Genomic DNA, 14,898 nt, shown 5'->3' with positions numbered 1-14,898 from the left:
CCGACAAATTTGTAGTAAATTAGTAAAAAGTACAAAAAAATGCCATAAAATTAGTTTATAAAAAAATGGAAAAAATTAAAATGAAACTAAAAAATGAGGAAATGACCTGGGAAAACTGCTTGAAACTTTATAATTGTAACATAATTTTAAATATATAATTATCCTGGTTTGAAATGGTTAACCCTGTACTTCAGTGTTTAGCCTAATAACGGTGCAGTTACCTGGTTTCAGTGTTGAAAGTCTTTTAAAATATGTCCGCTCAACCACATTTTTGCAGCTAGTGTAGACATTTAGCACACTGTAGGATATTTGACAAATAGTTTAGAACGCATATGAGATGTACTAATGATTCAGAGTCATCACTGGCCAAAATTAATGTAGTGTGGTGGAGACATGGCAGAAAGCTGTGACACCACAATCAGAGACGAGTTGGAGCATGACCCACTGAACCTCACAAGATGGTGAGTCCACCTATCAGCATCCCGGGATTGAATTTGCTCCTGTGGTTTTATACATATACTGTTATTGCGGAAATATGCTTTTGCTGAACATTGCTTTCACCAGGCATGAGTCCACATTAGAGCTACTGATACGCCTCGGTATTTGTGATGTGTGCATTCCCAAAAGATGAGTCTGTAGGCGGTCAGAGGCCTAGGTGAATGAGAAAGAATGGTGAGACTTTGTCCTTTTTTTGTGAATTTACAAAGCACACAAGTGCAAATTCTCTAACTTGCAGGGTTGGTTGTAACCTGAAACCTTCTTTCTTTCTGACCACCTCACCACTCCACTGTTTGTGTGTTAAAAATCTGCTTTGCTTTGGCCTTTGTTCATTTTGTCACTTCTCTGGCACACTCTGTGTCAAAACACCAAATTAGATCACACTAATGTGGAAACATACACAGTTGTGGTTTCAAATTTCCAATTTCCATATTTAAAAAAAACCCAAAAAATCTCAATCTGATTATCAAGTTATTTCAGGTAAATTCGTGGATAGCACTCTGATCAGGGTTGCTAAAACATTGTGGGTTTTTTTTTAAATTTACCACGATTGGCTTACAGTCTGTGTATAAGCAACATGCAAAATACTTTTTCAGTGACAACCTTTTCTTAATTTTTCTTCATTATTTTATGTGTCCTGTGTCATCTGTTCTTTTATATGTACTTTTATCGCTTTTTGTGTGTTATTTCTGTTGACATTTGCTAAGTGTGACTTTGTTTTTTATTATTTCCTGATTTTTTTATGCATCCTTGTGTCCTTTTGAAATAATTTCTCATTAGTAGTGCTTTATTATCATATTATTATTATTTAATATAAGTTATTTCTGTTGACATTTGCTAAGTGTGACTTTGTTTTTTATTATTTCCTGATTTTTTTTATGCATCCTTGTGTCCTTTTGAAATAATTTCTCATTAGTAGTACTTTATTTATTATCATATTATTATTATTTAATATAAGTTAAAGGTTTAAGATCCATTGTTATTGTCTTGTCTTACAGCTACAAGAACCTCTGCTTTTCCAAAAACATATTATACACTGACTGAACTTGACTTTTCAGGTTCACAGAGGTTGTTTAGGCTTCACAGTGTAATTTCTTTCTCACCAGCATTGAGAAAGTGACAGTGTTGAGGAAAGACAGCCCAGAGGCATTAAGAGTACAAGAGCACAGGCCAGTAATTCATGACCCAGTGACACAGATTAGCTCTTTTTATTAACGACTGTGTGCAGGTACAGCCAAAAATAATCATCCGAGTCCCTTACGGTCCAAGAAATACAACATGCAGACACCCACTAAAACTGCTACTAAGTCTTATCTCATAAATCCGGTGCATATCTTTGGCCTTCATGTGCTACTGGCAGTAACAGCGTCCTCATACTGTCATCATTTGCAGCTGCTGTCCAATGAGCTGATATGATGGTTGAGGAACATTGTTTAACTAGCTTTGAAGAACCCATTTATAGAGAAGAGGCTGCCACAGGAAAAAGGAGATTATCAGTAAATGAAGAGGAGAGCGTTTCCCCTCAAGGCCTGAAACACCAAGACACAAAGAGTTACGGGGGGGTAGTTTAATCCCAAATCCAACTTCATTCCTCCACTCTTCATTCAGCCCTCATCTCTTTGAGCTGCCCGTGCCTCTACACTCCGCCTAATCTCTTAATTGACCCTATTGTAATTGTAATTGAATCATTAAAAAGCTCTCGGTTGCACAACACAAGGCGTGTAAACTGAGCCAAGTGTGAGCAAAGAACACACACACACACACACACACACACACACACACACACACACACACACATATTAGTGCTTGGAGGAACACACACATGCTGATACACACTTAAGGGAAAGGAAGATCAAGTGTGTGGGGGGGGGGGTCTTCAAAAGAGGAAAAAAACAAATGTCAACAAGAGGAGAACACCCCTACACACACACACACACACACACACACACACACACACACACACACACACACACACTCCACACACTCCGCACAAGAGGCAGTGACAGAGAGAGGGGACAGACTTTGGCATGTCCCCGCTCCCTTTAATGTCTTCTGACGTTGAAACAAAGGAAGGCAGAGAGGTGCTGAACTGCTTCACATAAAAAAAATAAAAAACAGGAAAAGATGACCACCTCCAAACATGCGTACACACACACACACACACACACACACACACACACACACACACACACACACACACACACACATACGCATACACACACACAGGAGAGAAAGCTCATGTCAAAAAGACACAGAGGCCATGCTCTCAAGAATTTATATCTGCAGTGTCCAACAGCGTGTGATCACTGAGAGCAACACAGAGAAGGCAAACTTTTAGTAAATGTCCAACGAGGGCTTTTGACGTATAATGTGGACTTTCTTGTAATAATGAGAAAAGTCTATATGTTTAGATTTACTCTTCGAAAAAAGGTTTTAATGTCAAAGTGTCAGTGGGAACTGAAGAATGGTGGTGAAGTAGGTTTTATTGCTCAAGATTTTCATGATAATATTGTCTATTTTTTGAAATTATTTGTACAACCTCCATTAAAATTGGCTACCAGCAATTGTAAGTCAAAGTATGCCAGCAATGCCTACCGTTCAATCAGAAGAGAAAAATGAGGCAGCTGTGTCAAAGTTTTAAGTGGGGCAGATTGATTAAACTTACAATTATGTGATCGATTTATTCATCAATTGATGATTTGGTCTGTAAAATTTATAAAAAATTGCTCTAATTTAACTGTGATGTTTTCAGACATCTTTTGTTTCAACCCACAGTCCAAAACATGTTCATTTTCAGGGATTCATTGTCAGCGAGGTAAAACAGAGGAAAGGAGAGGAGAGTTTGAAAACAGCAGTTAGTCAGTCATAAAAAGTAGTTGCCACTTTTTGTCTGTTGACTGACTAAACAATTAATTTACTAATCCTTTCAGCTCTAGTCATAAGCAGTTCATTGGGATTTACAGTCCACCAACCCAGCCTCAGAGAGATTAGTTGAGTTCAAATCTATGCTGGCATGTTCAATAAAGAAATAAAGGGTCAGAGGTGAAACCTTTTTGTGTGTTATTTTCAATGAATTATCTCAGGTTACTCAATGGGGCTGAATCCCCCTTTAAACCCCTCTGTTCAGTCAGTGAACATTTTTTTAGTCAATGCAGAGACCTGAACCTCCAACCTTTTAGCTAAAAAGAAAAGAAACAAAACCAAATTTTATATAAAGAAACGCTGATTAATGAACATTTGTGGACGTTTGTCTGTCAGGCTGGCATCTGGCGAAGCTCCTTAGCGAGTTGAAACAGGCCCTGCTGTGGTGTTTGTCATCCCGACTGCTCATCCATCATCATTAGCAGGACGGAGGACCTGACAGTGCTCGATGCACTGGTATCTAAATAATTACTGAAGATAAATAGACTCAAGGTGCTCAGTGGGGACATCCCACAGCGGAGAAGATATTTCAGACAGAAATATTGTTTCGCACAGCTCGGTGACACATAAGAATAGACTTCAGCAAGTCTGTTTCTAGAGATAAACAGAGTCAATGTTTGATTTTCTGAAGCCACAAAGCTTAGTGAAATCAGTGAGTCTGAAAGTGGACTCCATGACGTTAACAAAAGGTTTGCTTATTATTTTGTCAGGTAGAGGGTTTTTTTTGCACAATTATCTTTGCAGGGTTTGTCTGTGTGACTGCTCCTGTGTAACACTGGATCTTAATCCTGCCTGATGCAATCTGTGCCTTGTCTACTCAGGTCTTTTGAAGGGGTTGTGTTGGGAAACAGCTTATATGTCAAGTGATTCATACTTTATCTTTTAACACTTGAAAACTTGAACAAACTGGCCTGGTCTCTTTCAAAAACATGGGAGGATGGCAAAGAGCAACAAAAGAAGAAATTACACAACAATTAGCAGGACATGACTAAAAAAGTACGAGAAAATTACCTTGTACTAGAATAAGAAAATAAAATGTTAAAAACAAAACAAAACAAAAAATGAACAAATTGTACCTGAGAAATATAATAATTCTAAATTAAATTATCTATAGAAATAGTTTCCCCCCTAGATTGGATCTTTGTCCCCTAGACATTTTTCTTTAGCTTTATACAAATAATTTACTAATTTTACTCCATTGTAAAACATTTTTTTTGCAAAGCTGTTCATTGTCTTTTTTGACAATGTTAGTGAAATAAATCACACCAATTTGATCAAAGTCTAAATGTTTAAATACTTGTGAAAGACATCTGAAAGCAGCACAAGGAAAGCAATGTTGCTCCAGGTTTCAAAGGGTTAACTGACATCTCATTCTATTCATCATCTTTTCCTCTGAGGAATATTGCCAAAATGAATTCTAGCTTTTATTAACTCCTTTTAATAGCACAAATGCCAACACAAATAAACACTAAAGTAAAAGATGGGAGAAGTTAATCGGTCCATTCATATCCGTCTTTATGCTTTGCAATCTGTTTCTCACTAGCTGTGGTTCTGTGTGTGCGAGGTTATTGGCCAAATCACAACCATGTGATTTCAAGGCCCATTTGCCTTCAATCTGTCAGTGCTGTTTCTGTTTGGACGTTGTTGTTTTCTGGACATGTCGCCGGGTCAGGTCCCCGAATTGTTTAAAAGAGCTGTCAATCATGTGAAGTCATTCATAAAGAAAACAAACACGATGATGTATAAATACGCACTCCCCAGCTCACTCACTCACTCTCACAAAGCACGCTGAGCGCATAAACAAACACAAAGCAGGGTGAGAATGGGTACATAGAATCGAAAGGAATCTGACTCTTCCTGTGGAGAGAGCTCTATGAAAACAAAACCAGGACTCTGATAAGCAGACACACACACACACACACACACACACACACACACACACACACACACACACACACACACACACACACACACACACACACACACACACACACACACACACACACACACGCAGTTGCTCTGTTCCAGTCTGATGGACAGGATGGAGTACTCACACTGAATGCTGCTGGTCCCGGCCCAGGCAAAAGGGTCCAGGCCGGAGAAGTAAGGGGTGGCCTTGCCGAGCATGCAGGAGCCCTGTCCGGACACATCAAACAGGGGCCGCGGGGCCAGCCCCAGAGCCTCCATGCAGTCAAACATGCCCCTCTCAAATCACCGCAACTTCAGCCTTTTGTTCTGCAGCCAAGCTGAGAGAAAGTGGCTGTAAAAACCGTAAAAGCTTCCTGTGCCTGAGAGTAACTCAATGCCCTGCTTGGTCCAGGTGTTCCCTGTCTCTCTGTGTCTCTTGTTGCCCCCCTGACTGTCTCTTCCAAACTAAGTCCTCTGTCTGGACAAAATCTCTTCTTGCTCACCCTATTTCTGCTCTACAACCTAAACTTCTCCGACAGATCACTTGCCTGTCTGCCTGTTTGACTGCTGTAACTTATCTGAGCTCCCCTCTTGCCGGCTCTCTGGGCCTCTCACACTCCACCACAGGCTCAGCCAAATATCTGCATGCTCTCTGAGCACAGAAGAAGGAGGTGGGGTCCAGGAAGAAGGAGAGGGAGGGACGCAGTGCCTGAGGGGGTGTGCACAAGCTTTCTGATTGGCCACGCACCAAAGTTTCTCTCCTTCCCCCTTTTCTCCTTCAAGTTTTCCAACTCGCCTCTTCATATTTCATATTCTGCAAATGAAAACAAACACTCCTCACCTCCAACTCCCTCCTCCCTTGACTCTTTCTTCTTTTTTTTTCTTTTTGTTTTGGCATTAATTCCCTTTTTGTTTCGCCACAGCAGGGAACACTGCCTCGCTTGCAAACAGCACAGCTCTGCCACCTTTAGCAAAATACTCAGTTTGGGGAAGAACTGAAGTTGCAGAGAGAGAAGCAATTTAGTGAGAGTGTCATTTGCTAAACTTCCAAACTTTAACTGTAAATGGATGTGGTTACAGTACAGTACAGTAGGACTAAAGTGTCTACAGGAACACACCTGCTCACACTCAGTCCCTGTAATTTCCCTTAAACTGATAGCCCATATATTGTGTTGCATTTATGATTTATATTTAGCCTATTATTATTTGCATAAACACGAGGAAATATAATGACAAAACTGAAAGTTGACAAAGAAACCTATCAAATCCAACAAGAAAGAGATGATAATGCTTTATTTTCAATTTTCATGATCCCTAATAATTTCTTGAAAGTTTTTCAGAAAAACAACATGTGATCATGTAATTGTACTTGTATAGAAAACAGGCAAAGTTCTGTGTCATTTCTTAGATGTCAGTTAATGGTTTTGAGCTAATAAGCGGCTGTTGACTAGGATGTTCTTTAAAACAACCTTACACTTTAAACCCAAATCAGTGTGAATCAATTACTCATTTATTATAGGAAAGTCCATGCTATATATATGTTGAATTGCATACATGTATGTGGGCACATTTCTGTAAATTTCTAATTCAAGATTCAGCCTGTCGGATTTAGGGGCAACTTAGACAAAAACTGTATAATATTCATAACAATGTTTTTATTAGTTTAAAACTACCTGAAGCTAAAAATCTTTGTGTTTTTTTTATGTATGCCATACTTGTATTTTACTTGAGTATTTCCATTTTATGCTAAATTATACTTATCTTCCACTACATTTTGGAGGCAAATGTTGAACTTTCTACTCCACTTAGTGTATTTTAGAAATTTAGTTATGTTGGCAATTTAGATTATTAATACAAAATATAAGTCAGTTGACATATAATGATATATTATTATGGATTAAATTACCTAGCAGTATATAAAGTAATTTAAATTAGCTCCCCTGTATTTCTTTAACGTGCTCGGCATACAAAAGAAGTTTGCTTTGGTTGCAGTGTTGTAACTTCATCTCTAGATGCCACACAGTCCGACACACTGGTGCCAGCTGAATACTGTCTGTATATCAGTGCCCAATGACATAGATATTTTCAGGAAGTTATAAGACATTAATATTACGGGTCTGCAATTTGGAAACTGCAGACCCGTATGATAAAGTGTTACAATGCTGAAAATGGATGAATTACAAGACAAGGACAAGTGTGCCTAAAGGTGGACTCCAAACTGACCCCTAATTGTACTCATTAATGACTATTTCATATTTGAGATCAAATGTATGACCTATTCCAGTAATATTTTACTTCTGATCTGTTTCCATCCACACACCATTCCTTCTTTTTCTTTCTCAATTGTCATCCATCTCAGTGTCTCTCTTATTTATCTCTCAAAGCTTCCCTTTCTTTCCATTCGGTCCTGGCGTGTGCGGATATCTAATTCAATTCCTTCAATTCAGCTAGAAAATGGATTCAGTTATCTTCCCTCCTGGAGCTTATTGGATAGTTCAGTCACATACTGAAGAGGGACTCTGCTGCAGGCGAACCACACTGGCCCTGAGTCTGGATAGTTTGTATACGAGACAGCCTCACCCTCCTCCCTCTCCTCCTCCCTTTCCTTCCCTCGTTCAAGAGGGATGAACTCTGGAAGAAACCCCCACTGGGGCTCTAACACCCCCCTTCACACATACGCACACACACACTGACTTCCCAAATTGTCCTGCCCGTGGCTCCGTACGCTTCATACTACCCTTGTGTGTTACAATTCTCTATTTTCTTTGTTTTTCTCCCATTGTTTGTTTGTTTGTGTATATTTCTCCCAACCCCCTGAATCCATTTCTTTATTTTTTTATTTATTGTTTGGAAGATAACAGCATGCAGCCTCTCTGCTGTTTTTCCCTTAACTTTTTTATTTATCTTAAAAGTACTTTTTTACTTATCCCCCACCCCAATTCTTGGTTTCAGTGAGGGGAGTTCTACCTGTCTTTCACCACCATGGCTGGGCGGCGCACACACACAAACACACACAAACACACACACACACACACACACACACACACACACACACACACACACACACACACACACACACACACACTCTACTATGACTCACTGCAGGGAGCAGAGCAGCACAGTATCAGCCTGCTGAGCTCTCTCCACACCTTGAGACAATTACCCTCCCTGCCTCACAGCACCCTGCCCCCTGTTGCTGCTTTGAGCAAAGAGACACACAAACACAGGCCGAATGTGAAGAAGAAAGAAAAAAGTTGTCTCACTTTCTTTCACTTTTAACCTGACATAAACTCCCGCTATTTCAGTTGCAGCTCTCCGAGTTTCTCACACACATACACGCAATTTGTAAGAGGAGCGAGTCATATTACAACTATTCAAAATCAAGTTCTCCGGCTATTCATCCTGTCGTCATGTCTGACACAAACACACACAGCCGAACAATGGCCTCTCTCTCTCTCTCTGTCTCTGTCTCTTTCCCCACCAGCAGCTCCTCCGCCTCGGCCGCAGATATTTGCTCAAAGTCTCACTGCGGTCATCAGCAAGCGCACAAATATAGTCACAAAGTTGAGGCAGGGATCGCGAGACTGCTGGTTTGTGATATTCATGGGTGTTGGAATGTGCAGCCTACAGAGTGGCAGTGGAAATGTGTGTGTGTGTGTGTGTGTGTGTGTGTGTGTGTGTGTGTGTGTGTGTGTGTGTGTGTGTGTGTGTGTGTGTGTGTTCAGACGCATGGACAATTATGTGTGTATGTGCTTAAACAGAGTGCCTGTGATGAAAGACACAAAGAAAAACACACAAGTCTTGCTCTGTGCCTTTAGGTTCAAGTTACTAATATCTCACACACACACACACACACACACACACACACACACACACACACACTCTCAAAACACAGCAAAGAACAAGATGTGACTAGTACAGAAATTACGAAAGGACATTGTGTTCATTGTGGAAAAATACACTTCTTTTCCTCGGGATCGCACTGAGATTTCTTTCTTTCAGTAATTAAACAAGGATTTTGATTTAGACAGATTTCTGATCCTGATGTGATGAAAAAAGACAAAAAATACACAGTTCCAAATATTTACTTGAAATCCAGAGATGGTATCACGTATTTACAACAGTTCCAGGAAGAACTGGGCAGAAGAGCTGAAACCAAAAAGAGTTTCTTGTGTGCTCCGATTCTTATTGCCAGTTCCCACTGCTCTTAAAGAGGAGAGAACTTAGTTTATGATTGAACACACAGCAGAGAGCTTTTGATGTGGATATCCGCTAATTTCAAGTCCAGGGATGTTTTGAGTTTCATCTCATTAAGGAGCAAAGTCCAGTCTTCCACTCACACTGATTAGGACCTGGTTTGAATTAATTGGCAAATCCCACTTAAGCTATTGTAATTTTGTGTAATTTTGTTCACTTTGCACTAATGAGAAATAAGTTATTCATTGTAGCATCACTTGATGATAAAGAATGGGCTCATTATTTGTAAGATTTGTCTTCCTCATTCGAAATAATCAGCACTGAAAACCCTCGCTGGCTAACCGCCACAGCAAACTATCAGTTTACACATCTGGATGTCTGCACAGTTAATAAAATCATTTCTTAAAATCTAGCTGATGGATAAATGTGTCAACTCCTTTCCCACATTATGATTAAGATTTAAGATTGCGAGCCATTCCCCACCAGCGGACGCAGTCCAGCTCCTGAATTTCAGGTTTGTCCTGCTGAGCTGTCCAGATGATCTCATCCAATATGGAAAGGTCTTTGGGAATTTCTCTTTTAGCAGGTTGGACTGATGCACAAGTGAGGAACTAATAGTTGTCAATGTCAGCAGGCACTCCAGACCGATCAACAAGGACTTTATTGTATGTGCCTTTTAGATACACCAGCATACGACTAGGACTTCCTGTAAGACGAGATCTTGTATCTCAATTGGACCTTCCTGGCTACATAAAGGATAAAAGAAAATGTGGCAGTGAAGGTGAACTCTTGCAGCCAGACTAAAGACAAATGATGTGTCACAACAAAGGAGGTCCTGCCCTCCAGGTAGTAATGCCGCGTTTCTAAACGGACTGCTCTCATGCACTGTTTGTACGTATACCAATGAAAAGTAGTGCACCAAAATTTGTATATATATATATGTATATTTGTATTCATTAGCTGCAATTACATGAGCAGTGAGCTGATGGAAGTAAAGAAGGAAGTAGCATGAAGAGCAAGAGTCCATGTAAGGGTGGTGGATGGGTCAAACAAACACAGGACTTTCCCCCGGGAGACCGTTGTTCAGGACTGTGTCAAACCAACTGTTATTGTTGGTTCGACACGTTAGTTATTGTACATCCCCACATTGTTTCAACTTAACATAACTTGACGTAAAGTATGTAACGTGAAAATGCCATTTGTGGGGCACTAATTGTTAGATGGCATAAGAGCTGTTGTAAGAGTTGTATTAGTAAATGTTGTTCTAAAGCCTACACCACTGCCAAGCATTCCTGTTTTGAGGTTGAATAACTCCTCATTGCTGGATTTAAGGTGACTAATGACCTGCTAGCATCTCAAAACAGCACATAACCCAATTTCATTAGGGAGGTGTCCATTAACCCTCAAATTGTGCAAAGTGAAACTGCAAATATAAAATGGCAACACGTCAGTTTAACAAAAACTCCCATGTATTGCAAAAACGTTTTTACACTCGCATGAGGTGGTATTTCGGGCAATATCAAAAAGCCACATTTTGTAAAGCTGCAACAAACATTTTTTACGCTGACTGACTGACTGGTGTTAAATTAATTGGTGTTGTTGCACAGGCTACAATATTAGAAATGTGCACTATGTGTTAATTAACTTGGTTTCAAAACTTTTTTACTGCGCCTTTGATCTGTTTTGACAATGATGAAATACCACTCTATTTATATTGGATTGGTTCATTTACATGTTTGTGTCACCCACATTTCCAGCTTTCCTTCTGTTTGTGAAGTATCACACACCAGTATAGCACACACACACACACACACACACACACACACACATACAAAGCTATGCTCAACATACAATTACCAAACCAATTTATACAAGGCAAAAAAAAAAAAGTGACACATCACAGAATTCAACTGTGGACTGAAGCTATGTGATCTAACTAATGTTTCTTTGTAATGTCATCTCTACAAGCAAAAGAAATCACGTGGTTTTATCACAATTCTTCCTTGTCGGCCTTCACTGTCAACTATCCAATATAGTTAAAATAGCATAGATAACTACGGTGAGATAATCTGTATGTACCTGACAGCTCTCTTTTTGTCACATGTGACCACCCATGTTGTCATCAATCCTGACTGACATAATGCGGTCTCTCATATCTCTCTCTCTCTGTGTATGTGTATTAATGTCCCAGAGGCAACATGTCAAAGATGTAATGACATTGTGAGAGCTGCAAGCCAGGCTATACAGCCTGAGTCTCCAGATAAACAGATATCAGCAGCTCACTGAGCACATCATCTACGTACGCACGATGAGGCACACAAACGCTGATTGACAGAAGAGTTCAGCAGGTATTTCTATAACAGATGTCAGTTTTACAGGATGAGAGATATACTGCGTTTAATATGGACACTGCACTAGTGTACTGATCATAGGGATTCATTTGGATACAAGCATTCCACTTGATTTGGCACAACTTTATCATACATACAGTGGTCAAATATAGTCAACAAAATGAACTGCAGGATGGAAGCATTCATATAAATAAGCAAATGATTTCAAGTTGCAGGTATTTGCATTTATATTTTCTGAAATTACAGGATTTTTTTTAAAAAAAGGAAATATAAAGCGCGCTAAAAGGAGGAATTGTTGACAAAAGCTTATTTTAAAAAGAAACATTTTTACGATTAAATGAGGAAATTTACACAGATCGATACTTGCTGATCCTCCCTCTCAGTATAGATGTTGAATGTTTCCAGTATTGTTTTTGAGAGAGGAGAGCAAACAAGCCAAATATTGTTATTTACATTTGCAAAAAATATTAATTATATATTGTATATGCTGCCTGCATGCCACTTTTGAAGCCTTTGGAGGGTTTTCAGCGATTCCCCTTCACAGCCCTTGCACATTATGTATTGCATCTTTTTTTAAATACATTTTTATATATGGAAAGAAAGAAAAAAAGAGAATTCATAGCAACCCTAACTGTACACAAGTTGAAGTTGCTACAACCATAGCATGACAGGGAACTAACAGTAATTATATGAATGCAGTTTCATGTTAAATAATGTTGTGATCCTGTAATATCAAGAAACAACACAAAGAGAAGAGAAAGAAAGGGAAGAACACAAAGACATAAGTTCAGACTTAATAAAGGAGAAAGTGCCCTTCACTCTTCAAATCAACTTTTTTGGTCCGTCTCTGTCACTGTGAAGTGCAACAGCACCCCCTGTGACCCAAAAGTATACCTGTACAAACACACTGCTGTTTTTGAAATGAGAAACTGTCATGTTTCTTTTATGCCATATTTCTGTCAAGCAATTGCATGTGTTTCTGTTCTAATAAGTGATTTGAAGGATTTAAATTCTATTCAAAGCAGAAACTACACCAGGAAGCATTTTATATTTGCTATTTTTTCCAGCCTTGCCCTCTCTGCCATCCGCCTGGTTTACCACATGGAAAAACTCTTCTGTTTTTCCTTCTCCTCTCCTCTCCTCTCCTCTCCTCTCCCTCCTCTCCTCTCCTCTTCAACTCGATCCGATCCGATCCGATCCGATCCGATGATTTTGAGCCTTATCCTAATCTAAATTTGCCCTGAAGACAAAAATTTTGAAGCCTTGCTGTGTTACGCAAAACAAGACTTGTCGGGACATGGGTATTAGGCACACTATCATCTCCCATGCGAGTACGTGGGATGAGGATTTCTTGATTGAACCTTGGCCCAGTTTGAACCCTCTTGATGATACTGCACATTTTAACACATTTTCTTCAGCAGTTTGAATGAAGATGAATGTGACACTGTGGCTTTGAGCTCTTGGTCTGAGTACGATGAGATTCTTTCAGTCGGGAGAATCTGTGCACGTTCTTGTGGGTTGATGTTAGTTCATGTAAGATAAGATGGTGACATTTGGTCACACAAGTCATTTGTAAACTATTCTTGAAATTTCTGTGTTTTTATGAAATGCACCCAATGGAAAGTCTTTCTTGAAACACATATCTTTCAGAGCAACACACTCTGTTGCAGGGATGTAACACAAATCTCCATAGCTGTTTGAGTAGGTTGTGTAAATGAATAATATATATTTTTGTATTACTCACATAATGCAGCCATCTCTTTGGGAAGGTCTGCCCCGAACCGGCCGAACAGGTGGCTACTGGCCAGCAGGTCGAAGGGGGAGTGGCTCCGCATGGAGTTAAAGGTGAACGGGTACATGGCACGAGGGAACCCGGTCATGTGACGCACTTGGTGCTCCCTGTTGGTTGCCATCATGAAAAGTGCTGCTGCTGTTTTGGGTGACTTTTCTCTGTTGTTTCCTCTTCCTGCGGCGTCTTCGTCAGGGGCCTGCGGTGAGTTTGAAGTGGGCTGCTGCCATCCAGCCCCTCTCAGGCGCTGGCTGCTCTGCCGTCAGGCCGAAGGGGGGTTGAGAGGGATGCTGTTGAGGGTGAAACAGAAACCTGTAGCCACTTGACCAAGACCTGACAAGATCCAGACTCTGTAGAAAAGAAGGATAGTTAAGGAGGGGCGGTTAGACACTGAGACTAAACTCTGACCTATAGAGCACAGTGGCTTAAAAACTCACCTAAAGTCAAATCAGTAACAATAAATCAAATAAAAATATCACTGAGACAATCGATACCTCAAAAGCAAACTCCAGACAAGGGACAAAAATGAAGACGAAGAGCAAAAACAGAGCGCTGAAGAAACAGCAACACTTCTCTCATGCTTTTTGTCTGTCTTCAAAGTAGTGCAATGATTTCAGGCAATGCCATATGATTTCAATCAGCAGCAGTGTATTATAAAGGGTCTCTCTGTTCCCTCTGCCAGCCTGACTGTAGCCAGCCTGCTCGAGAACAGCCAGCCACAACATGGGTACAATTAACCCTTTACAACAACACACACACATGACCTGCTCATTCTCACTGTACCCCACACCATATACCCTCTGTGCCCTCCGTACAAACCGCTGAGAGTTTGTGATGATCACGATGTCTCACTATTTTCTGTCCCTCAGGACTCTTGAAGTGTCTCTGTGACCCTGTCAATAAGTGAAATGAGGGCAGCCCTCTCCTCTTGTTTCTCTGTGACTCTCTCTCATCCCCTTTAGTGATTTCATGAGTGGGTGGAGCTTGACTCTCTGTGGTGGAGCTGTGGTAAATACAGCCCGGCCAAAGAATGTCTTGTTGTTTTGGGCCTGCTTCGGCATGGGAATCAAACACCCAGGGTGGGTGAGAGACACAGGGAGAGAATTATGGATTTACAAATGTCCCTCATCGCACTACTATGAAGAAACAACGATTCAGCAGAAATACAGGGTGAAAAAAAATGTTTTGAGAGGAACTGTCAGTCTTTTGAAATAGCATTTGTTGACAAATTCC

General features: G+C 40.2%; 1 protein-coding gene and 1 long non-coding RNA gene across 4 annotated transcripts in view; one reads left to right on the top strand and one right to left on the bottom strand.

Annotated features, from left to right (window-relative positions):
* The window catches only part of LOC148190149 (uncharacterized), a 52,353-nt gene that overhangs the window by 12,486 nt on the left and 24,969 nt on the right, over window positions 1-14,898 (top strand). The gene's annotated exons all lie outside the window — the stretch shown is intronic.
* Window positions 1-14,898, bottom strand: part of rargb (retinoic acid receptor, gamma b) — a 43,730-nt gene that overhangs the window by 15,725 nt on the left and 13,107 nt on the right. The window contains exon 2 of one of the 2 annotated variants that reach the window (XM_042500055.2): window positions 13,621-14,015. In XM_042500055.2, the coding sequence (XP_042355989.1) occupies window positions 13,621-13,792 (172 nt within the window). In that variant the 5' untranslated portion in view covers window positions 13,793-14,015. Of the gene's footprint in view, window positions 1-5,474; window positions 8,925-13,620; window positions 14,016-14,898 lie in introns of those variants that run through there. The other variant, XM_042500058.2, reaches the window with a different exon arrangement.

Source organism: Plectropomus leopardus, chromosome 2 (genome assembly GCF_026936395.1).
Source record: "Plectropomus leopardus strain MGB_pleo_1.0 chromosome 2, ASM2693639v1, whole genome shotgun sequence".
Lineage (NCBI taxonomy): Eukaryota > Metazoa > Chordata > Actinopteri > Perciformes > Serranidae > Plectropomus > Plectropomus leopardus.
This window is presented reverse-complemented; position numbering and strand designations above follow the sequence as displayed.